Source organism: Quercus suber, unplaced genomic scaffold (genome assembly GCF_002906115.3).
Source record: "Quercus suber isolate HL8 unplaced genomic scaffold, Cork oak 2.0 scaffold_19, whole genome shotgun sequence".
NCBI lineage: Eukaryota > Viridiplantae > Streptophyta > Magnoliopsida > Fagales > Fagaceae > Quercus > Quercus suber.
Genome location: NW_027069484.1, coordinates 76,237 through 103,248, shown reverse-complemented (window position 1 = coordinate 103,248; position 27,012 = coordinate 76,237). Strand labels below are relative to the sequence as shown.

Below are 27,012 nucleotides of genomic sequence, written 5' to 3'. Positions count from 1 at the left end.
CAAAGAGGCTTGATGAAATGTAAATTACATTAGCAAAGCAATCGCCTCATGTTGAGGGGCTAAATAATTTTGCAGCAACTTGATAATAATATCATATGGTGCAAGCTAACAAAATGGACAAGTTTCCTTGGCTCCGCCCATGGATTTGGCAAAATGGAGTAATTCCATGATCTCAGCAAAGCCTAGGAGATCCTTGACTCCAGGAAGCAAAGCCTAGGAGATCCTTGATCCCAACAAAGTTGAGGAGATCCTTTATTCCAGCAAGGTTGAGTACACCCTTAATTCCAGTAAAGCCTAAGAGATCCTTGACTCCAGGAAGCAAAGCCTGGGAGATCCTTGATCCCAACAAAGCTGAGGAGATCCTTGATTCCAAATGAGATCCTAGATTCCAGTAAAAAAAAAAAAAGTAGTTCCCTAGGTCTAGACACGAATTCCAACAAAAAATGGAGTAGCTCCTTGATTTCAAAGAAGTTGAGTAGTTCCTTGGTTCCAACCATGGTTCTAGCAAAATGAAGTAGTTCTTTGGTTCCATAAAAAATTTCGAGTTGTTCCTTGATGGAATAGTTTTCTGATTCTAACAAAGTGGAACAATTTTTTGGTTCCAACAAAGTTGAAGTACCTCCATGGATCCAGCAAAGTTAAATGGTTATAAAAAAGAAAATGGAGGCATAAAAAAATTTTGATAGAAGTTCCACAATAGCATCAAGAGAAGGTGGATCAAGCATGGTTCAACAACTACCTCATGTCTTGGGGGCTAAAGCCTACTGTGCGATAGGCCTTAAATATATTTTGAAGAAAATCAATAGAAGCACTACATTGCAAGTCAGCAGCAAAATCAACATTATTGAAAGCTCAACAACTATACAATACATCTATCATTTCTTATAGCTCAACAAATGGGCCCACTCATGGAAATAACAAGATTTGGAGAAGATACAGAGACCACTGAAGGACACCTACAACTAGCTCTAAAGGCCAATCATGAGATCACAAGTATTGCCTAATCCTCTCAATGTACCACTAATACATGAAAGAGGAATTGAATGGGAAGTCCACAAAAAGCCACTGCCAATCCTAGTCCTTTCATCCAGTACAAAGTAAACTTTGTGGAAAATATACTTTATGATGAATTAGCTCCAGCTGGAGAATATCTTATTGTTAGGATCCCGAGGGGCTCCCATCTCGAGGATCCCGAGGGGCTCCTATCCCAGAAGAAGAAGAAACTTGGAGGGAAAGCAGAATTTTACTTATGAAGGCACACGGGACCTGAATGTAGCCTAAAAAAGGATCCTGGACCACCATCTTACATGATAGCCCAAGAAGAGATCTTGGAGGAACCTGAGGATACGATGAGTCAGAGTATCCCATCTCTAGGATCACGAGGGGCCCCCATCCCAGAAGAAGGAAACAATACCCATGGTTCGAGAGATCCCTTGGACAGAAAAAAGACAGAAGGAGGAAGGATGATATACTGCTTTTGAAGATTTTGGAGAAACTTATGGATACAGAAAGGAAGACATAAATCCTACCAAAGGAAAAACTAGAAGAAGTGAACTTAGGGGTTGACCCAAGGAACCCCTATTCTAATCAGCAGTCAGTTATCAGTACAAAAAAAAAAAGAGCAACTGGTGAAGCTATTGAAAAATATGAAGATTTAGTGGCGTGGACTTCCCCAAATTAAATGAGGCACGTCTAAAGGATAAATTTTCTTTGCCTAACATCAATCTCCTCATAGATCCAGCCAAGGCAACAACAATATCAACCATGAAGAAATATACCATGGTCAAGGAACTCAAGAGCTTCTTGGAAAGAGTTTCTTACATTAGAAAGTTCACACCAATACCAGCCTTGGTCACTAGTAAACTATCCAAACTGTTGAAAAGGGAGAATGTTTTCATATGGGGAGCTGAGCATCCAATTATAAAACTTCAACATGAGTCATTTGCCTACCTTATGGGTATTAGTCCATGGCAAAATCATTATTGTTGTATCTAGGATCCTGATCCCAAGCATACAGAGCATTAAAGGGAACTGAAATAAGGTTTCCTAACATAGAAATGGCGCGTTTGGTGGTCAAGCATCTCAACAATTGAATCATTACTTTTTTTACCACCAATCCTATTGGTGATAAGCTCTCATCCAATAAAAGCCCTTCTCCATCAGCCCTTGCGATCTTGAAGAATGGCCCAGTGGCTAATATTAATTTCCCAATACAACATAGGTTCGAAGGATCCCCAGAACTGTCAAGAGCTAAGTTGTAGCAAACTTACTGGTCTAGTTCCCCAAAGAAGAGGAGTACCTATCGAGTGAGAAGATCTCTAAAAAAAAGTAGTAGTGGTAGAGATCCTTGTAAGAAACAGACTATGAAGTTTGTGAAGACAGCCTTCAACGAGCATGCCTAGAGGAAGCCTTCCTCTTCCAGGATCCCGTAAGAGGATCCCCCACTTGAGGAAAAACACCATGACAGAATCAACTTGGTGGAGCTCCTGGCCACCAGTTCACCAATAAGAGCAACCTTAGATGACTCATAAAAGAAGTTTATTTCCATAAAGGATTTGTTCACAACCAAGAGAGGATATTTTAGAAGATCCTTGGAGAAGGAAACAAATCCTCAACCCTTTAAAGAAAAGAAAAGAAATCAGTTCAATGAGTCCACTTGAGAACGAAGGGCTACGCAGGAACTTTTTTTTTAAAATTGAAAAATTCAATGGTCATGAACAAACTTTCCAAGTGGCATGGCCTAGGACTTGGAAAAGGGAAAATTTTCCATGTACCTAGCCTAGGACTTGATCATAATAGAAATTTTTCAAGTGGCATGGCCTAGGGCTTGGGAAAGGGCAAACTTTCCATGTACCTGACACAGGACTTGACCAAAACAGAATTTTCCAAGTGGCATGACCTAGGACTTGGGAAAGGGAAAATTTTCCATGTACCTAGCCCAGGACTTGATCAAACTAGAAATTTTCCAAGTGACATGGCCCAGGACTTGGAAGAACAAACTTTCCATGTACTTGGCTCAAGACTTAGCCAAAACAAATTTTCCAAATGGCATGGCCTAGGACTTGGGAAAGGGAAAACTTTCCATGTACCTAGCCCAGGACTTGAGCATAATAGAAATTTTCCAAGTGGCATGGCCTAGGACTTGGGAAAGGGAAAATTTTCCATGTACCTAGCCTAGGACTTGATCATAATAGAAATTTTCCAAGTGGCATGGCCTAGGACTTAGGAAAGGGAAAATTAGCCCAGGACTTGATTATAATAGAAATTTTCCAAGTGGCATGGCCTAGGACTTGGGAAAGGGAAAATTTTCCATATACCTAGCCCAGGACTTGATCATAATAGAAATTTTCCAAGTGGCATGGCCTAGGACTTGAAAAAGGGAAAATTTTCCATGTACCTAGCCCAAGACTTGACCAAAACAGAATTTTCCAAGTGACATGGCCCAGGACTTGGAAGAACAAACTTTCCATGTACTTGGCCTAGGACTTGGCCAAAACAAATTTTTTCCAAGTGACATGGCCTAGGACTTGGGAAGAGCAAACTTTCCATGTGCCTAGCCCAAGACTTGGCCTAGAACAAATTTTCTAAATACATGGTTCAGAAATTGGCCAAAAAGTTTCCAAGTACAACCAAGAAACTAGTCAAAAGCAAACGTTTATGAATACAAACCATAGCACATCCCAATAATGCGTGCAGATTGTAAGCATATCCCAATAATGGGTACAACTTGCAACACGTACCAGTAATGGGTACAAGCTGTACCATGTACCGACAATAGACACAAGTCGTAGCACGTCTTAGCAAAGGGTGCAAATTGTAAGCGAGGTCCAACGAGGGGTACAAAGAGAAAGAGCCTCAAGTGGGTATGAAAATCCAAAAATAGGTGTATAAAGTGCACAAGATTGACCTCCTTGAAAGAAATTGGTTCAAGGGAGCCTGAGGAAGCAAGGAAGGCGTAGCTTAAAAAAAAAAATTCCAAGAGTACATTACTCGAAACCACAAAAGCATGGATACTTTTGCAAATCTCTATACAAAGAGATTAATCAATGACATTGCAAACCAGCTAGCAACATTTCCCTCCTCCTACATGGTGTAAACTCACCAAAGGCTTGGAGGTACTTCAATTCAACAAAAGAAAGGTACCCTTTCGGTGAGCCCACTCATTAATACCATGTTTGAATATATCAAAACACTGCAGAAAGTTGTGCAAGAGGTATCACCCACGCATAATACTTTATTCATGTAGATTAAAGTAAAGATTCTAATATTTTGGTCTTCTTACTTGACCAATTATCGAAAATCAAAATTTGGAATTCTTGTGTGGTTGAAATCCTCACATGGTTTCATATACATGAAATAATTTTATTGCTATGTCTTATTTGGCAATTGGCTTTTCTAGTGCATACACTGGGGGCTAAGATAAGAATAAAAAAAAATCCCTTAGATATATCTTTCACTTCATGAAAATTGAGAAGCCTAGTGCAAACTTTACTATACATAAGTTCAATCACTGTTATTTTCTTTGGCTCATGAACTATATGTATATAGCAATATAATTGGTGGCATGATATGTGAATAACTTGTTGCAATTTGAAATATTATACAATCGCTCACAATTTGGAAAAAGAATAAGGAGCATCCACAAGAAGAGCAAGGTCTTTAGCTAAAGCAAGGCATGGAGATGTTCTTAAGCATTCTAAGCCATGTCCTTAGGGAAGTTTCTATCTCTTAATACATTTTGAGAAGAATAGCTAACCTTGATTAGACGTTAAATCAACATGTTTATATGATTCAATGACTTATGATATCATGGTCTCATTGGGAAGTCACTATTCATGGACTAAAAATCTCATATGGCAAACATCTGGGTATTATTCACCTTAGCCATAGCAAGCATGTACTACAATGCATAGAATATCTTTGGCAAAGTTCATGGGGGCTTCCCTCACTCAACCTATTTTGTAAAACAAACAAAATCTTGTTGACAAAGCAATACTATCTGATATTGAGATTTAATTTTTGTATGCTACTTTCAAGAAGCATATCCTAGAATTACTAGCAAAAAACACTAGTGCTAGAAATATACTCTTGGCATCAAATGCAATACCAATATAATTTTGGCTATATATGAATACTTCATTTTCTGCCTACCAAATTGACTTGTTTTATGGAAAATTGAATACCAATCTACAGCTTAATACTAACATAAAGGTGAATTCTAATCTTTGGCAACATGTTAGTTCATTCCATAAAGGAAGTGTAGCAATTCATTTGGAGTTTCCCTCAAGAATTATTTGATCTACACATTGGTTCTACAAAGCAGGAAAGTGTCCAAAAACAATTTTTTTTTCTCGCGCGTGGACTACAGGTAACCCACGAGCTTGGGGGGCTAATGTTGAGGTCCAAAATTTCACAAAGCCCATTCCATAAAAAAATAAAGAATGCCCAATTCGTGCAATAAGAAGAATCGACATCAAGGCCCTATGTATGTTCAGATTTCCAGCAAAAAAGGCCATTAAAAAGTCCAGCAAATTTCAGTGAAAGAACTGGGTCGGGATCCCTAGAGGCTCGAGATCCTCGGGACACACAACATGCTCTAAGTAAGATTGAAACGACTCAAAAAATAAACAATGAAGGACAAACAGGTCTCAAGCGCCCAGTCATGCATCAGAAAGTGTAAAGCAAACATTCATGAACAAAGGAGCTGCACCTCAAGGAACCAAGCATGAGAAAACCATCAGTAGAAGTGGTTGGAGGGAGCTTTCAACCCAGCAGTAAAAGATCTCGATTGTTTGGGAAAAATGACAAGGATGGAGGGCAGACAAAAACTGAAAAGGCGAAGAGGGCCAAATAGCTAAGATCAGTAACCTGAGTGGATCTTGGAATATAAAGTTAGCTAGGGGCTTTCAACGTGGTCGGACCAAAAGGAAGAAATTATAAGGAAAAAGGAAAGGACAAGCCTCTGGTTAGCTGACACAGTACGAGCTCTGAGGGACAAAAGAGAGAAATCGCTCATGCCCCGAAGCTCTAGAGTCACACTATAAAAGGAAGAGAAAACCCATGCTGAGGGACATTCATTCATCACCATTTTGATCTGAGAAAAGATATCACAACAGAGCCATAGAAAGAACTCTATAAATCCCATTGAAAAGCAGAGGACTGTCTCCCGGTATCCCATAAAATAGCCACTATAGCACATGCTCGGATTCAACAAATTCAAACTTTGCAAGTCTTGTAAGCTTGAATAGCTATCAAAGTCTGTAATTTTTGAACTTAGTTAAACCTTGTATCACGTCTTAGTGAGCATATTGTAATCCACAATCAAGAAAAATAATAAAATACCTCATATTGATTTGAGGATCTCTAACAATTATTTCTTGTATTTCTTTATTACATTGTCTTCCTTTATTGTTTCTTGCTAAAATCCTTCTCATCTAACTATCTTGGAAGGCAAAACCCAAGCAAAGCCACTCGGACTTGAGTTCCAAATCCCACATGTATTAAAATATATATCCTAATCTAAGAAACTAACAATTATTTGAAGATATGTGTAGTGTGTTTTTTATGTAGCACCCATAGAGGTAAAGGGAAAGGACAGAACTCTATTACATAAGAAAACATGGAAAAGATCATATAGTTAAGAGAACTAGAGCATTCTGGGTTCTTACAGGCCTAATATGCCTCGGGATCCCACGACAGTATGCCTGGGATCCCACGACAGTATACCCTGAGGTACCAAGAGGAATTGCATTTTTCATCTTGAGGAGCTTTATGTGACTTGCACACAACTTGGTTCGTAATCAGCTCCATTTAGCTGCAGTGAACCAAGCCTAGTCCACCAAAACAACAAGTATCTGGGCCCGGGATCCTTGTCTCTACTTGGGCCTGTATGCTAAGAAAAAAAAGCAGTCTCACACACCACTGAACCAATTCAAACCCAAAACAATTCAACCCCATGAGCATCACTAAATAAAAATGACCCATAACCACCATCACAAACAACCCACCACCATAGTAATTGGAACCACCAAAACTCAACAATCGCGAGCCAACCCCAACAACCAACGTCAATCCACCATCTTCGCCATCGCTTTTCATCCTTGAAGCCATTGTCGTCCACCAAAGAGAGAGAGAGAGAGAGAGAGAGAGAGAGAGAGAGAAACAAAGTTGAATAAACTAAACGATTTGAAGTTTAGAAACAAAGCTCCAATAAGTTGTAAAACGTTAGCATTGAGGGGGGTGTAAAACCCTCCGAATTGAGATTTTACATTTTCAAATGCCCAAAACATGCTTTATTCAAGTTGCTATTGCTAAAAAAATTTAGCAACTATAAACACTAAGCTTTTATATATACAAACTACTATAGCATGGTTGTAAAACAAATATATATTATTTTATTTGGCTTGTTTTAGAGGAGGAGATAGAAAATGAGTGGAAGGGACAAAAAGAATTAGGCAGGAGAAGAGAGAGATGAATAAAAAAATTAATAGGGTTTAAAAATAAGAATTGGGATGTTAGGTGGGTTATAAAATGAGATAGTAAAATAGATAAAATAGTTTTTGAGTGTGTAAAATAAGTATTTTTGTAGATACCTAAATGCAAATGCTAAAGGTAAGAAGTTACTATAGCAAAGTTTTAAATTTTTTTTTTAAGTATAAGAAACTGGATGTAGATAATATTTTGGTGTTTGGAGTGCTTAAATAGGATTTTGAGAATTTTTTTTTTTTTTTGCTGAATAAGTGTTTTATTGGTTGAAAAGAACAATCTTACAATCAAAAGAACTAATGCTCTAACATTGTCTCTCTTTTTTTTTTTTTCTTTTTCTTTTTCCTTTTTGGTTGAAAGTGATATTACATTGTTGGATAATGTAAATTTTTTATTTTAGGTTGTAACACTATTAAAGTTCTCTTCTTTTTTTTTCTTTTTCTTTTTCCTTTTTGGCTGAAAGTGATATTACATTGTTGGATAATGTAAATTTTTTATTTTATTTTAGGTTGTAACACTATTAAAGTTCTTTGATAATGAAGCAAATTTTGATCCATGTAATAGTCTTACTCTTACCTAAGAAAATGTAGGTAAATATTGCCCTTACCAATTGTTGAGGTCCAAAATTTCACAAGAAAGCTCATTGCATGAAAAGTAAAGAAGGCCCAATTCATGCAACAAGAAGTATCGACATCAAGGCCCTATGTATGTTTAGATTTCTAGCAAAAAATGCCATTAAAAAATTCCAACAAAATCCAGTAAAAGAACTAGGTCAGGATACCCAGTTACTGCCAAAGGCTCAGGATCCTTGGGACGTGCAGCACAGTTAAAGTAGGATTGAGACAGCTCAAAAGGGGTTCCACGAAATACAAGAAACAAAGAACAGATATGTCCTTCTCAAGCACCCAGTGGTGCAGCAAAGAACCAGAAAGCTTGGAAAGTGACAATTCATGAACAAAAGGCTAGTACCTCAGGGAACCCAGAATGAAGAACTATAAGGGGAAATGGCTGGAAAAACCTTCAACTCAGCAGGAATGGATTTTGCTCAGCTAGGAAAAATGATAGCAGGAAGGACGGCCAAAAGCTGAGCCTAAAAGGTAAGAACCCTTGAAAGAAAAGAGATTGAAGGTCAGTTGCCCAAGGACGCCCCGGAATGGAAAGTCAGCAAGTGACTTTTAGGGAAACAGCACGAAAAGAGAAAAAAAAAAAAAATAAGAAACAAGGAAAGAACCAGCCATCAGAATGGCTGGCATAATAGGGGCTCTAATACCCAGGGAGCCAAGGGGGGAGAATCAATGGTACATTGAACCCTAGAATGACATTATAAAAGGGGGGAAGTAGCCAACATCAAGGGGGATTCAGCAATAGTAAAATCATAATAGAATCACTGAGAAAACTTTGTCAAAATTTAAAGAAAGTTGGGAAATATCTCCCAGTATCCTAGAAACAGCCACTAGTACATACTTGGATTCAAAATGATTCAAACTTTGCAAGTCTTAGATGCTTAGATAGCCATCTAAGTCTGTGATTTTTGAACTTATTTGAACCTTGTATCACATCTTAGTGAGCATATTGTAATCCACAATTAAAAAAAATAATGAAATATTTCATACTGATTGGAGGATCCTTAACAGTTATTTCGTGTGTTTCTTTATTACATTGTTTTCCTTTGCTGCTTTCTTGCCGCTCAATATATATATTCTTGCTTGCTAGTTTTCCTTTTACTCAGCCAAAAGCTGAGTCTTTTTACCGGGGTCCTCACTCCAACTTGGGCCTTGGACACACTTAGCCTCTAAAGAAACATATGTCAAAACATGCACACATCAAATATCACTCTCTCCCACAAAAATCCTCCTCACCTAACTATCTTGGAAGGCAATGCCTAAGCAAAGCCACTTGGACTTGAGTTCCAAATCCCACAAGTCTTGTGCAAATGCACTAAGTCTGTGAGAATTAGGGTCAGGATCCTCGTGGCTGAATCATTCTCATGAAATTCATTTACATATATGTATATGTATTAAAATATATATCCTAATCTAAGAAACTAACAATTATTTGAAGATATGTGTATTGTATAGTGTGTTTTTATGCAAGACCTATAGAGGTAAAGGGAAATGACAAAACTCTATTGCATAATAAGCATGGAGAAATATCATATAGTTCAGAGAATCAGTATTCTAGGTTCTTACAGGCCTGGTACACTCGGGATCCCACGACAGTACGCCCGGGGTACCGAGTGAAGGAACTCTTTTAAATGTTTATACAATAAAAGATAAGTCTTAAATATTATATTTCAACCTCTTTCTCAATGTGAATATTATGAATACTTATTTTACTTGTTTCATAAGAGTAAACGGTCATTTTATGACACTAAAACACTTATAATAGTATTTTATTACTCAAGAGGAATCGCAATTTTGCCTTGAGGAGATTTATGTGACTTGCGCACAACTTGGTTCGTAATCAGCCCCTATTTAGCTGCGGTGAACCAAGCCCAGTCCACCAAAACAACAAGTATTTGGCCTGAGATCCTTGTCTCTACTTGGGCCTGTGTGCTAAGAAAAAAGCACTCTCACACCAATTTTATTATTCAAGACTTGATAATGAATGTCATTAATAGCATATTAATAACAAAATAAATTCTAAATTATATTTTTATATTTTCCTTTTCTTTCCCCTAATTAGGTCATCAAGAACATGCCAAAGGTCTTGTAGTTGAATTGGCACCTCTCCATTGCTTGGGGGTTTAGAGGGGAAGGGTTCAAGCTATAGGGTTAACAACATATTGTTATTTTCTATAATAAAAAAAGTCATAAAAAACTTTTTGAGAATCTAAAACTACTCTCCCAAAAGTTATTGGTCAAAAGTTTCAATATTAAAACCTCATTAGACCTTAAAAATCATTAGGTTAACTCAAAAGGTTGTAGCAAGAGGTTTAGTGTTGTGAACTAGAAAAAAATAAAATATAAATTAATAGTTTAGTCAATTCAAGATGACTAATCTTCTAAACATTTAAAGAAAGAAATAGACTTCTTTTGAGTTTAATCCGGCTTAATTCTCATTAATGCATTTATAAGGTACATAAATAGCCAAGACAAGATGAGGTAATCTCATCAATAAATCCTATAACATAGGAACTAATCTTATCCTAAAGCATAAGAATTAATCATATATATATAATAATAATAATAGGTAAAGTTGAGAGAAAATCCAACTAGATTTCAAATTGGAATTAAATTAGAGTCTAATTTTATGTCATGTGTCTCATCTAATCTAAGTTTTTGAATTTTTGTGCCAAGTGAGTTAATTCAATGTAAAAATTAGATTTCAATTAGAGTTTAATTTTGTGTCATGTGTCCCATCTAATCTAAGTTTTTAAAATTTTGTGTCAAATGAGTTAATTTAGTGTAAAAAACGATGAGTCCAATATAAATGAACTATAAAAGAATATAATTTTTGAATGATTTTATATTTATGAGCCTTTTTTTTTGTATAACTAAAAAAAATTCAAGTTTATATGTCATATATATATATATATATATTAATAGTCAAAATTAAGAGAAAATCCAGTTAAATTCTAAACTGAAGTCTAATTTTGTGCCATGTGTCTCATCTAATTTTTAAATTTGTGTTTCTAAGTGAATTATTAGGTGCAAAAATTAAAGAGTCTAAATTCAATTAGATTCTAAATTAAATTTTAATTAGAGTTTAATTTTGCGCATATGTTCCATCAAATTTTTCTAAATTATATATATATATATATATATATATATATATATTTATATGTATGTATGTATGTATAATTATGATTGTTTTTAAATGTAACCGTGCATATGCACAGAGTTACACACTAGTTTGTATATAATAAATAAATAACAATACTAATTTATTTAAGAGACTTATTCTATCATTGAACTAAATTCAAATAATTTATCTGTTGGTTACAACATTTAGACAATCTACCATTGTGCCAAGGGAAATTTGGCGCATCAATTGTGGCACAATTGTGCCAAAGACAGACACTCTAGTGCAGCCATATCACTAGTTTGAATTTGACACCAAAGACAGACAATCTAGTGCTGCCATATCACTAGTTTGAATTTGACACGAATTAGCAAATAAAGAAATCATGATGATGATGATGATGATTGATGGATATCTTGTGAGGCATGGCCAATAACAATCGAGCAGTCATTTCATTTATTAATGAGTCATGGTTTCCCAACAGCTGGTGCTCCAATTCACATGAATAATATTATATATATATATATATATATATATCTCCAATCCACATTCCCTGTGTTGATGATGAAGATAAATTTGAAGGTGTCCAAACTCCAAAACTCAAACTCCAAAGACCCAACATAAGAAAAGTCAACTTGACCAGCTCATCATCTCCACAAGGATTTGTGGAGACTCACAGGGTAGCCACTAGTCAAGGCATCTTTTTAGGCATTTTTTGGGTGTGTTTGTAGCTGTTGTCTGCTCCTCTACAGAGACCGTGGCCCCAATTCTTATCTGTATGTATACTTCATGTAAAAATGTTTTGTTTTATGTTGGAGTTGGAAATGTGAATGGGTTGGCACTAGGCACAACCGTGAATAGCTCTCTAACCTCAAGTTACAGATTTTCTGTTTAGGTTGCCAGTTGTAAATGCTTCAAAACACTTTGTTTGCTAATAGCAACATTTTTCTTAGGTACAAAAATGATACTAACATATAAAATTGGGTAAAACTTAAATATATTAATGGCTTGTTTGGAAGTTTAGAGAGGGAGGAGAGTAGAGGGGAGTAAAGGGAAGGGGAGTAGTGGAGAGGAGAGTAGAGGAGAATAATTCACCTCCACCTTATTTGGATGTTTTTAAAATTAGTAAGGGGGAAGGGAGTAATTAGCCCTTCCCCTTGTGTAATTTTGTTAATATAATAAGGGCAAATTAGGTAATTTACTTAATCAATAGTTTATGTACTCTACTCCCCTTCCAAATCTCTTCAATTTGAGGGATTTAAAATTGGGAGGCTAGAGAGAGTCCAAACCCCTCCAAACTCCTCCAAACCCCTCCCCCTCATTCTTTAAAAAACTTCCAAATAAGGTAATTGCATTACTCTCCCTTCCTCTACTTTACTCCCCCTCCTTTTTTAAACATCCAAACATGCCATAAGTTCTCCAATTGAAGTTGAACACCTAGTTGTATTGACCAATAAAACTCAAATAGGGTACAATTTTGCATACAGTTTTTGCCATGATTTCAAGCCCAATTTTGTATCTGTTCGTTGCTCCTATAGCCTTTTATTTCTTTTCACACTACTAGCATTTAGCATCAACTTATCTGAAGATAATCCAAAATTCATTTGAAGGAAAGGCCTTCTCACACTTCTATAGTGGCGTTTTGCCCACAAACCCCAATTTAGGAAGTGAAATGCACCATCAAAAGGCAAAAAAACTAACCTACAAACAGAAGGGGCTGCATCTACAAACATGTGGACTGCAGGGACTAATAATAGTCCACATGACTAAAAAGAACAAACCTATTAAGCATTTGAATGCAATTTTGTCAACAGATTGGTCGGCAAATAAACTCCACTATAGAATTTAGTCTCATCCCGTGTCACTGCATCTTGTGGAATAGCATGTTGTTCAGAATCTTCGGATGGTAATCTTTACCCAAGCCGTGGAAAGGCAGAGCCAAACCTGCTAAAGCCACACTGTAGTATTCTTCATTAACCACCTATTACAATGGACTAAATTTGTGCAAAAAGGATTTCGTTCCATGTATCAGGAACACCAGGTAGACACCAATGCAGACAATCTTGCACTCCTGAACTGGCACTTTGGCTAAACCGGGACATATGACCCTCATCTCTGAGCTGGGAAAGAGCTGTTATGTCCAAGAGCTTAACCCCAGTTCCCTTCACTGCACCTGCAGCACTTTCATCACTGGACTTATCTTGTAATACTTCTATTCCCACTGACATAGGGGTAGTCTTATCACAACTCCCACCTGTGTTCCAGTCCCCACCAACAAAATGCCTAGGTGAGATGGTCCTGTAGAAGGCTTTCAACCCTGGATATTTTGGCAGTTGTGAGTTCACCCAATCCACAATGCTGTAAATTGTCAAATTCTTGGCCTTCCAAATCATTGCTAAATCCTTGTTGGTATTTGGTACACCCCCAACATACATTACCCATTTGTTGGCTTTAAGCTTTCCTCGATTCCAATGGTGTCCTGTGTTGAGTACTAGAACATCAAATTTGTGAAGAAATTGACGCAAGAATGCTGGCGGCCGATCAAGGTGCATGGCATAATCAGTGGTGGGGTTTGTCTTATCAATGGGTTCCACATCACAGAGGCTTGCTGACCAGTAGTAGAGTATGGTGGTGTTGGTGCTTGGGAACCGATATGCCCAGCCATTTGGACGAGCATTACCATGAGCTTGGATTATTCCATATTCATTTCCGACATCTATGACATCATGTCTCTCCTTACCACCAGTGATCATGCACATTAAAGACTGGTACTGCTGCCGGCCCAATGAATCTCCAACAAAAGCTAGAGTTTTTCCTTGCATCCTGAATGTATTAATACAATCATCACATCAGCATATATATTTAGGCTATACATAAACAAAGCAAAAAGTAAAGCAACAATTCCTGTAAACTTTGAACCAAAGCAAACAAGTACATAAACATAAGTGATCCGAACTTCCCGAGAGTGGGAGAAGACAGTGGAGAACAGAATGGGGAGAAGGGGGTGTTTTGGGTTCTGGTATGCCCAGCCCAAGAATCTGCAACTTGGGCTGACCAGTGTGCCCTCCAGCACTGAGCTGTGACCCAATAGCCTGACACAATTAAAGCAGTAATTTGATGTGCAGAAGAAAGGTGGAGTATGAGGTGGAGAAAATCACATTGTCATGCCAACCCAGGTAAAGAGAGGAAATGGTGATAATCATGTGTTGGCAGGGTTGGGTAGTTTAAGAACCATAGTTTAAGAACCAGCAGTAGTGATATCACTAAAACTAAATTTCTAGGAAGATTAAGTTACCATATCTCTCAACCAAATGCTACCCACTGCAAGTCATAAGGAAGAGATCTATCTAGGAAAACCCCACACTTAAAAAAACAGTCAGTTGGGCCAAGCATGGGTTGAATCTAAAAGGAAAAGATTATAAAAGATCAGTTTCTCCTAGCATAGCTTAATTTGGCCAGGCCAAAACAAAGGACATAATTTTCCTCCAAATCAGTTTGGAGGAAATTTCTTCCAACCCACCATGTGACAGTTCATAAGACCACCAACGTCTACTTTTAGTCACATGACTATGTGACTTGTTTAAATGAATTAATGACTCGTGATATAATCATGCGATACATGTGAATGGTCTTTAAAAGCACCATATAATGGGTTGGAGATTCCTCCAACCTAGTTTGGAGGAAAACTTTGTGCAATGAACAAAAAGCACACCTTGAAAATTAAATGGTTCATTGAACTATAGCCATTAACCAAATAAAATAGTAATAAGTCTTCTCATAAAAAAAAAAAAAAAATTAGTAATAAGTCTTAACTATTTTAATTCAAATTTTAAATAAAAAGTTATAACATACTTCCTCAAGAATTTAGACCCTTCAAATTCTTCCATCTGACAATATTTAGGCTGCCACCGAAGCTTCTCATAGGCAAAATCTGTTCGCTGTGTTAACCGGCAGGCCCACATCCCTGACAGCCATTGCTTACAATCAAACCCAGAATATAAAGGCCGATTATTGTCGGGAACCCACTTTCCTTTTGCATAGTTACAAGCTGGAGTAAGTTCAGAAAAGACACAACCATGAATATATGTAGAACACAGAGCAAATGAATCAATATCATCAAGGTTTTAAAACAGCAATCATAAGGTATAAAATCTGAGAATAATATAATCATGTCATACATGTTTTCAAAACCATTACGCCAATTTGTCAAAGAGAACCATGTAAACATCTCAATGTTTATTACATTTCTGTGCACTAATGTAATCTGTGCTTCCCTCACAAGCTGCTGTTGTTAATAACTTGTTATACTGTACTCGAATTATAAGGCCACCTCTCAAAAAGAAGCAGCTAACAATAGACTGTCCAAAATGGGGTCACCTTTGTCAGAATTTCTAGCTTAGATTAAGGGACATTTCACTAAGCTGTGGTTAGCAGAAACTCAAATTAAAGTCTACGTTGAGGAGCATCACACCATTTTCTCGTAGAGACAAACAAACTAATCTTCATAGATATTCTTCACCAAGTCTTCTGTAAGTTTGAAGAGTTTGGGAACTAGAATCCATAAGACACAACCAATTAGTAAAATAAAAACAAAACTCTACCTTGATTTTCCTTAAGTATTGTCAAATTCCTATCATCTTTCCCCCCAACTACAGAGCTACTAGATGGGGAACCCGTTCTTGTTACCATATCCAAAATTGGTCCTACTTGTTTCGAATTTTGATCTACCATTTTAAGATGTTTTCCTTCTACTTCTGTTGGACTTGTAGGGCCTTCTACGCCACCCTTTTTTTCTGCTTCCTGGATCTGTTTGTCTTTTGCTTCTTCTTCTCCTTCTGATACATTTGTGCGGATTTCTACATGAGCACAATAAAACACAAAAATTAAGTCCCAAATTTATCAAGATGTCTATAATGTATGGACAGGAATATTGACATCAAGAAGAACAATTCTCCAATCGATTTTTCAATATAACAATTAGAACATACAGGGGTGAAAATCATTTTGAAATACTACCGTTATAAGCCAGAAAGAACTTGAGCAAAAAGAGATGTTTGTAATTTGATCTAATGACATAAAAAGTTTGAAAAACAAAAGGAGGACATGTAGGTATCCAATCAGCAAAACAATGGTATACTTTAGATTGAACAAACTTTTTTTATACTAAAAAAACAAAAGAGATGCAAATCTTACCCCCATTCTGATCAGTGGTGGTTGGTAAATCGCTGTTTATCTCTTGCCTTGTAGGAGAGCTTCGCACAGAATTCTCTGGATCTGCTAAATCCAGATTCAGTTCTTCATCATTTTCAGTCAATTTTTCTGGAAATGATGACACATCTTTGCCCACAATAATTTGTGATTCTGAAAATACCACGCCAGCTACAGGTTTACTCACAATAATATCTGCAAAAACAAACAGTGAACAAAAAAGAAATACTAAAATAGCAAAATTAATAGTCAATAATAGTATTTCATTCAAAGAATAATCATACTGAGAGACTCCTCATTTTCACAATTATCACATCCTTTCCAGAAAATTATCCAAAATCCAGATTCAGTTTTCAGTTTTATCATTCTTTAACACAACATAGACCAACAAATCCTCAATTTAAACAGCTAGAAGATTTCTATTCTTTTAGTATCGCCCTCAATCCTGTGGATTCTAGTTAGTTCAACTAGTAAAGTTTCATAAGGGTCGTGGGATCAGATCCTATCAACACTAAAAGGAACCAATCAGAAAAGATGCTTTAGGTTCAAATATACCTACTAATTACCACAAAGACAAGCCACCAATTGCCATTGGACGGATTTAAACCCCGGTTTCTTATTTGAGACTTTATTTAAATAAAACTCATTGTAATAATAACAATTAACAAATGTGTTTATATAGAAAACTGAACATATATAGAAGTGAAGGCTAACCTGGAGTCAACTGCAAATGAGTTTGCGGTGGCAAGAAGGCGGTAAGAAGCGGGGTTTTCTCCCATGCCCATATAAGAAAAGTTATGCACATAAGCACAATGGTTACCATAGCGAGCTCTCTAGCCCTCAAACCATACAAACTTCCTTTCATCATATTCCTATATCCACATTAGAAAACAGCAACACAAGGTTCAAAATGCAATGATCTAAAACATGCACAACATGTTACCCATTAGCAATGCAAAAATTGTATAAAAAAAAATGTAACTAAACTCGAAAATAAATTTAAGAAATTTAAATCATTCATTGCAAGTGGTCATCGTTTAATAGACCCATTTCGGATCGGAAACTATATCTATAGTTCACCATCATTATTTTGTAATAATAATTTTTTTTGGTAATCTTAATAATAATTATTAGCATGCAAACCAAAGAGAGATCAGACACAAAACAAAAGGTGACGATATAAGAATAATATTACTATCATTTTTTTTTTCATAAGATTATTACTATTACTATCATTTAAGTAAAGCAAATTTAGAAACATTGAAATTACGGGTCGGCAAATTATGACTCAGAAAGGACCATAATAATTAAATAAAAAAGGAAATACAAGAACTGGGTTTCCACAATTGGAATGCAAAAGGCAATAAAGGAAAGAAATTTACCGAAAATTAACGGAAATCAGTACTCCAGGTATGATGTGATTTAAAACATTAAGCTCTGAGGAAAATATTTATGAATATAGTTACCAAAAGAAGAAAGTTCTATGCTGAAATGGGGTTTACAGAGTTTGGAAATGGAGGACTTTTTGAGAGAGAGAGAAAGAGAGAGAGGACCCCGTGAAGGAGGAGAACAAAGAAGAAGAAGAGAGAAGCGAAAAACGCGGAAAAGTCTTTCAAAGTGAAGGAGATGGGCACGACCCGACACGCTTTGGAGGAGCTGTTTGGTGCAAAAATGCAAGGCACAAATAGAGTTACACATTAAAATATCACTTTGTAATTTTCATTCCATTCTTTTCGTGTTTTAATATTTCATAAATCAAAGTCACACAATAACAAACATGATTAAGATGAAGACCATATGACATATGTCTGGATGGTGACAAATAATGACATACCCTGCCTGCCACAGTTTTTCCCCAAAAACGACGTGTAGCTTTTAGGACAAGCTTTTTTTTGGGTCTAAAAGAAAATAAGAACACAAAAAATTATGACAGTGAACTGCCGGCTCAAGGCATAGACCTAAAGACCGAGATGGTATACCATGCATCAGATACATGTTTCCTCTCTCTCACATGGAGGTGGACCTTATACGTGTGGAGCCTACCTACATGTGAAAGAAAGGAAACATGCATTTGATGCATGGTGTATTTTCTCCTAAGGACCCACTTGTACCAAAAAAATATTTTAAAATTGCCCCAATTGTATAAGTAAAAGGCCTTTAAAAAGTGGTAAAATGATAATGTTTTTTTTTTTAAAGAAAAAATATGGGTGGATTTTGCATTTTTTTTTTCCTGCTTCTAAAAAAATCCCCCAAAATATTGATCCAATAAAAATCAAACTCAATTAAAACTATAAACTATTTCACCAAATATATATATATATATATATATATATTGTAGGGATAAGATACTTAGATAAGGTTATTAGGCCATGAGCCACACCCAAGGATGCCAAAGATCCCGAGGACAAACAAGTATTAATAAGGGCAAGTAGGCTATTAGGCCGAGGATGAGGGCTAGTCACAACAAGTAGGTGATGTTGTCCGAGGAACCAAACTTCCTCGGGAAACAGAGTGGAAGCTTGAGGTTCGACCACCCAGCAAGAACTAGGCAATGGGCAACCATGCTTGGGAGGATAAGCTTCAGAGAGGGGTGAGTCAACAGAGAATTGAGAAATGTCTAGGAAGAAAGCTGCTACCACCACATTGAATGCTTTACACCTAACTAACTGGCTGCATTAATGTGGAGGTGATGCCTAAACAGTGACTTCTAGCCTTATAGCTGCACACAAAGACTGCAAGAAAGTTATGATGGGACAAGTATTAGGAAGATGGGTTATTTGATCAACAAGTGAAAGGCTAAGATGAAAAAAGGATAGGGAGTATAAAAGAAAAAAGGATTCCTCTACATGGGGGATCATCTGAAAAGGAAGAAAAAGAAAGAAAAGAACTAAATGTAACTAAGAACTCTAAATATCTGTGTAAGTCTAAAATATATACATAAGAACATATCTTCCTCGGACTTGACCGAGGAGCATTTTTCTCTTCAAATTGTACTTCTCAATTATTCCAATACTAAACCAACTCACTATGATTCACATTTAACTCACTAAGTCTTCATTTATTAAACCCACTCTCTATCAAATCTATTGTTGTGAGCTTGTTGGGCCATTGTTCATACCTTTTAGGCCTTGGCTCAATTTGAGTCCTTACATACATACAAACACATATATATATATATATATATATATAATAGAAAGTCAAATAAATAATATTTAATTGATATTTACTTATTTAGTATTTAAAAAGCTCATTAAAAAATTGTCGCCTTAACCTCATTATAAATTGAGTTACCCTGTAATAGTACACCTTAACTAATAAAATTGTATATAATTTGGCTACAAAATAGACTATTATATCATCAATGAATGATAAGTGATAATTTGGAATCTTATGAACTTTTTTATAAACTTACATAATACAATCTCAAGTCTATATAAGTATATTTTAAACATTTATACGTGTGTGTGTATTGTGGTCCCCAAACCTGTGAGAGCTGATGTCTTGAACAAAGGATTTGGGCTCCCAATTTATTTATTAGTAGGTTTCCAAACAATCTTACGGGGAATGGCTTCAAACACAAATTGGACAGCCCAATTTGTATTATCTCCGTGAGTTTTTGGACCAACACCCCTTTCCCCTTTGATCGTTCTTCTCCCTCTCTTACTCACACCCTTTGTTTTCTCTCTTTCCCCCTTTTTTCCCAAATTTTCCAAAAAAACCTCATTCATTGTCTACCCTCACTCCCCTTATATAGTCTCTCCTTAGTGGGGTTCAAATCATTACTGTTTCACCAGTTTCCATGCAATCCCACTTTCTTCCAGAATCCCAAGAAATCATTATGTTTTTTCTAAGAATTCTCCTGAAACTTGTTCCAGACACCAAATAATATTCAATAGCAAACTCCTCAAAGGCACTAATAACTCTTATTAACTGACTTAAATTTAATCATTTCATCGTGGATTTCCCACCACCTCATCAATCAATTGTGGGCCGAACACTGGAATTCCCCCAAACAATAATTTCTTAATCCCAACATACGTATCGTTGGGCTGGGCTCACTCCAACTAAGTTTGGGTCCATTTCCATCTTATGGATTGGCTTTGGCTACTTAGGCCAATCTTGGGCCTTAGTTAAGTAGGCCGGTACTGATTATCTGGGCCCTCCCCCCTACACACACACACACACACACACACACACATATATATATATATATATTAAATAGAGTCTCATGCTTATGAGCTTATTAACAAACATATTATTATCTTTGATCTATGTTTTTTAATACCTTAAATTTGCATTTGAACTTGACTCATTTGTTACATAAATTATATAAAAAATAATTTCAAATCGAGCTCGAGATGCTCCTAAATAGCTTGAATCATTTACACACATATGCACTCTCCTTATGAGGAATAGCTAATGCTTGTTCATTTACACTCCTATGCACTTAGGTACAATTACTTAAGTGTAATATATTAAGTTCTCAAATTATATTCAAACACATATATGCATTAAATTTAGGCATAAATGCAAAAACACCCTATGTGGTTTGGGTTAGTTGCAAAATCACGCCTTGAAGTTTCAATTACTCCTTTAACTCCATGACACTTTCATATCCACCAAATTAACTCTTGTGACAATTTTTCATTAGCTCTTATGGACGAAAGAAATCATGTGAGTGTCGCATGACTAGTGGTGAAAATTAGTTAGGGAGTTTTTATAATATGGTAACAAAAAAAAAAAAAAAAATTGGCAATTTGTATTACCACTCCTCTCACCTCTGTCCTTTAATTAATTCTTAAAACATCCAAATAAGGGGAACAACTAAGCATTTGTCTTCTCTTTTTCTTTTTCTCTCACACTATGTTTGGCTGGAGTGAAAAGGGAGAGAATGAAAAATACATGAAAGAAAAGGAATGGGGAAATATAGTTTTTTGTTATATGGTTGGAATGAAAAGAGAGAAAATAAAATGAGATGGATGAAGTTTTCAATCAGGGTCCACTCTTTGTTTTATCTCCCAAATTTTAGAGATAAGAGGAGAAAAAAAGGTAATGGGAAGGAAAGTAGAAAATTGTCACTAAGGCTCTATTTGGCTGGCTACGTTGCACAAAAGGGCATTGTGATCTGAAAAAGCAACATATTTTTGTGTTCCTTTTTTTCTCTCTAGTTTTCTCCCCAATTTGGAGAGAAACATTTTGGAGGGCCTAGGGAGAAAACACTCGAGACTCACTAGTTTTCCTTCCACAAATCCACCTAATTGAACACCCTAATAAATTTATTTCCCTCTCTATTTTTTTTCATCCTCTCTAAATCCACCTAACCAAATGGAGCCTAGTTTCCCACCCTTCTACATTAATAACAAAAACATGGCCAAAATGGCCAAATATCACTGTTTTGCAAAAATGTAGAGATCTATCACTTTTTGAGTACTTGAGTTTGGAGAATTCTAGTTTTCCATGGTACTCGAGTTTCATGAACTCAAGTTCTTTCAAAAAATAGCTTTCAAATTTTCCGGAAAGTTTTTGATGGAACTCGAGTACTATAAAAAAATTTCAAATTTTTTCCATGAACTCGAGTACCATGGAAAAGTTGAGTTCCCCAAACTCGAGTACCCAAAAATTGGTAGATTCCTACATGTTTTCGAAACAGTAGTAGATTGATATATATTTCGGTAAACAATGTTATTGTGTCATTTTGGCCACAAAACATAATAGTTATCATTCAATAAATGGACATAATAGTAATTTACGTTTATCCTTCAATTTTTCCATCATCTTCATCCCGGTTAAAAATATAAATATTTTATATACTTCCAATTAGGAGTATACATCAAACCCACAAACTTGACAAAATATATAAAACCCAACATAACCCGAATTGGCTGAGGAAGTTGAAGACAGCAACCTGTGTCCACTGCAATGAGGAAGTTGAAGACACAATTCACGTGTTTTGGGGCTGCCAAGTGCTCAAAGAGGTTTGGTGGAAAGAACATTACCTCAGAAATCAGCTATCTACCTGATATGTGAATTTTAGAGACTTGTGGACAGGTATCATAAACTCTGAGGTACCCAAATTGGCTGAGAGATTTGCTTATGTTGCATGTAGTATATGGCACAAAAGAAATACAACGAGCAAGCAGTCCAGCTCACTCCCTTTCAACCAGATCTACCAGGACATATGTGATAGGCTATAAGAGTTCCAAGCAGCACAGGATCTTGCCATACCTGAGCCAATTCTAGCGGGTCCTACTCATTGGTCTCTTCCTTAACACACACAGTCCAAAGTAAACTATGATGGTGCTCTATTCCATGACTCCAAACAAGCAGGAATTGGTGTGGTAATTAGAAACTTAAGTGGAACAATCCAAGGTGCACTCTCGGATAGGTGCTGTCTTCCCATGACTGTTGATGAAGTGGAGGCTCTAGCTTGCAAATCAATAGTACTTTATGCGATACAGCTCGGACTTGAAGAGGTAGTGTTTGAAGGTGACTCCGAAACAATTACAAAGGTGCTCAATTCAGCCTCACCATGTCTAAGCTCCTTTGTCATATTATTGATGATGTTAAAAGTCTAGCTTTGAATTTTGCTTCAGTATCTTTTATCCATCTAAAACGTCAAGGGAATGCTGTGGCGAATAAACTGGCCAAGGCAACAAAGTTTTCCCCTTGCCCTTGTTTCTGGTTAGATGACATCCCTAGTGATGTTGTTAAAACTGATACAATTTGCTCAAGGCTTAAGGAATTATCTATTGGGACTAGTGCATGGCAGCAATCTAATGGTGGAGCAGGCCAACAAAGCTAAGAGATAGTTGGTAGCTATACTGATGCTAGTATAAGCACTATAGCATCATCACTAGCAAACAAGGACAGCTACAACAATAAATAATTGTGGAGCAAACATGCAGCAAAAGCTTCAGATATAGAGCACCAGTAGGCTTGTAGGGATGTGCTAGAAACCATTGAGGCAATACCTTACCATGAAGTCTTCATACATAGATTTGGAGTTTATGATACACGTGGCTTGTTATAATTAGGCTGTCATGTATATAATGAAACACTATTGTACAATACGATGGTAAAGCTGCAATACGATGGCACTTTCTTGGCTTATCAATTCAATGCATGTTGATGTATCTAGTAGTATAATCTACTATGACACTGCTAGAGATATATGGTTAGAATTGAAAAACTTGTTTTCACAAGGAAATGGTCCCAAAATTTATAATCTTCAAAGCGAGATTCTCACACCACTCAAAATCAGTTGTCTGTGACTGAGTATTTCACAAAATTTAAGAGATTATGGGATCAATTGTTGAATCTTGAGCCTTTAGCAGAGTGTAGTTGTGGAGCAATGAAAACCCTAAGTGCTACTCATGATAAAGCCTATGTAATGCTGAACGGTTTTAGACCCCTTAAAACACAACCAGATTGGTTAGCCTAGATTAATTAGCCAAGTTGTTACTTAGTCAAATTATGCAATTCTAGGTTAAAGCAATCAAATAATCATATCAAGATATAAAGCAGCGGAAAATAAAAGAACACAAGATATGATAACCCAGGAAACCACACGGTAAAAACCTGGGGAGGATTTGACCTAGCTATCCTCAAGGTAAACCTGAATCCACTATGCGAAAGAATCGAAATTCATACAGAAGGACTACAAGCTCCCCGTTTGACTTCCTAATGCTACCCACCAGTAGAACTTACTGACACGACCACGTGCAAGCTCCGAATCCACGGACTCCTTCTTTCTTGGATTCTTCAATCAGCTACAAGCACCCCCGCTTGATATACTTTAAGCTTCAATGGTAGCAACCAAGTTAATCATCAAGATGTAGATAAGATCTCTAACTTGAAAACCCTAAACTTTGTGTAAAGGAAAGCTCCTCTAGATCTCACAAGAGATTTACACAAAACAGCAATGTATGAGCAACAATACAACTGGAGCAACCCTCAAAAACGTGGCTAGAGTTTAGTTTATATACCTAGGGTAAAAACATAAAACCCTAAATGTCTAATGAAGTAGGGCTGAGTTGGAAATTCTGCAGAAAAGTCAACCTGTGCGATTTTCGATCGATCGAGTCTATCCTTCGATTGATCGAGCCAGGCCGAAAGTCTCAAGTACTTCTGCAGCCACTCGATTCCAACTTTACAATAATAAACCAATTTTGAGTAAGCCTAAACAAGACTAAATACATTGTTTTGATCATGGTTTGCCAACATTACAAATTAAAGTTCTAAATACATAAAATCCTAAGACCTTCGAACCTAACAAATGCGATTTTTGATGGGTTTGAATGAGAATTTTGAGACTATAAGGACTCAGATTCTGATGTATGAGCCTTTTCCTTCAATTAGCAAAGTTTATGCCTTAGTTCTTCAAGAGGAGTCTTATAGGAACATTGGACATGGAGGATCCTTTGCAGCAAAACCAGATTCTATTGCTATGTATGTTAATTCAAAAGGCAATAGTTTTGGGAATGCAAATTGGACTAAGGGAAACAACAAAAAGGAAAGGCCTTTACGTACACATTGCAACATGCTTAGGCATACCATTGAAAAGTGCTATAAACTTTATGGATATCCACCCGAGTATAAGCCAAAGGGAAAATCTAATGCTAATCAAGTTTCTTATGATTAAGGAGCCAGATTCTATTGCTATGTATGTTAATTCAAAAGGCAATAGTTTTGGGAATGCAAATTGGACTAAAGGAAACAACAAAAAGGAAAGGCCTTTATGCACACATTGCAACATGCTTGGGCATACCATTGATAAGTGCTATAAACTTTATGGATATCCACCCGGGTATAAGCCAAAGGGAAAATCTAATGCTAATCAAGTTTCTTATGATTAAGGAGCTATGATTGAGTATTCTTCACTTGGATTAGTTCAATGTCTAATCACAAAGGCTTAATATGAGCAATTGTTAGCTTTCTTCAACACTATCTCTAATTTTGGTGATAAGCATCAAGCTGCTACTGTAAATAGTGGTGATGGAGTGCCAAGCTTGATGACTAGAGTTGCTAGTGTGGCTTCTTCATTTGGTGTTCCTATTGGTACTGGTTTGGCAGCCACCATTTTCCATCCATCAACATCTAATTCCTATCTTAAGACTATGGCAGGAATGACTTTTGGTTTGTCCTTTAATTCCAACTTGAAGCATTTAGTTTTCTCTACAAAACTAGTCAATAAAGATATATTTTCATTCACTGATTGGGTCATAGATATAGGTGCTACTGACCATATAGTACATTCAATTTCTTGCTTTACTTCTATAACTTCTACTCTAAACACACATGTGAACTTGCCTATTGGTGAAATTGCCTTAATAACCCATATAGGAATTGTCAGAATTTCAGAAACTCTTATTCTATATGATGTACTTTGTGTTCCAGCTTTTAGTTTTAATCTCATATCTGTTAGCAAGTTAGCCAAATCTGTTCTATGTTGCCTCATTTTTCTTAGTACTTTTTGCTTCATCTAGGACCTTGCTCATTGGAGCACAATTAGTCTGGGTAGAGAGTACAATGGTCTTTACCTGCTAAAAGAAAGTAAATCCATCTCTACTTCAGCTTTTGCTGTGTTTTCAGTCAATTCTATTTAGCCACATGTTTGGCATCTTAGATTGGGGCATTTATCAAATGCTAAATTGGCTTTGATGAAGATTAATAAAGTGTCTTTTCATGGTTTTGTAAATAATTTTCATTTTGACATTTGTCCTCTAGCAAGACAAAAATGATTACCTTTCAATAAAAGTGTTCATATTTCTGAAAATTGTTTTGATTTAATGCATGTGACTTGTGGGATCCTTTTTCAGTTGCTACTATTGACAATTGTAAGTACTTTCTAACCATTGTAGATGATTGTTCTAGGTCTCCTTGAGTCTATTTGTTGAAGCACAAGTCACAAACACAGACTGTTTTAGAGCAGTTTTACAATTTGGTTAAAACTCAATTTGGTAGAAGGATTAAGGTTGTGAGGACAGATAATGGGACCAAGTTCCTCATGAAGGATTTCTTTGCATAAAAAGGTATCTTGTATCAATTAAGTTGTGTTGAAACCCCTCAATAAAATGCTATTGTTGAGAGGAAGCATTAACATATCTTAAATGTTGCAAGATGTCTCATGTTTCAATCCAAATTACCTTTATATCTATGGAGGCATAGTGTTTTAACTGCAGTCTATTTGATTAACAGAATCCCTAGTTTACCATTGTCTCACAAAACACCTTATGAAGTCTTTTTTGGTCATGAGCCAACCTATGATCACTTAAGAGTGTTTGGTTGCCTATGTTATGCATCTACTCTTTCTCATACCAGATCTAAATTTGACTTTAGAGCTTAAAAAATGTGTATTTTTGGGGTATCCTTTTAGGGTAAAAGGTTATAAGGTATAATCTTTCTAGTAAGTCAATTTTCATCTCCAGGGATGTAATTTTTCATGAGAATATTTTTCCTTTTATTGGAACACATGTTGCTCTTATTGATCATTTTCTTTTAGATTTTGCCTTTCAAGGTACTGCTTCTTCTAGCACAAGTACTGATTCTTTTGTTACTCCTGTCTTTATACCAGAT

General features: G+C 36.3%; 1 protein-coding gene across 1 annotated transcript; it reads right to left on the bottom strand.

Moving 5' to 3' along the window:
• Window positions 1-12,652: 12,652 nt before the first annotated feature.
• LOC112004354 (protein trichome birefringence-like 16) lies at window positions 12,653-18,114 on the bottom strand. The gene is made up of 6 exons (XM_065761459.1): window positions 17,820-18,114; window positions 17,152-17,309; window positions 16,423-16,632; window positions 15,831-16,085; window positions 15,082-15,277; window positions 12,653-14,052 (listed from the first exon to the last, which is right to left on the bottom strand). Exons 2-6 carry the CDS (start codon window positions 17,303-17,305, stop codon window positions 13,224-13,226), a joined length of 1,644 nt encoding a protein of 547 aa, XP_065617531.1. The 5' UTR covers window positions 17,306-17,309; window positions 17,820-18,114; the 3' UTR covers window positions 12,653-13,223.
• Between the last annotated feature and the right edge of the window lie 8,898 nt (window positions 18,115-27,012).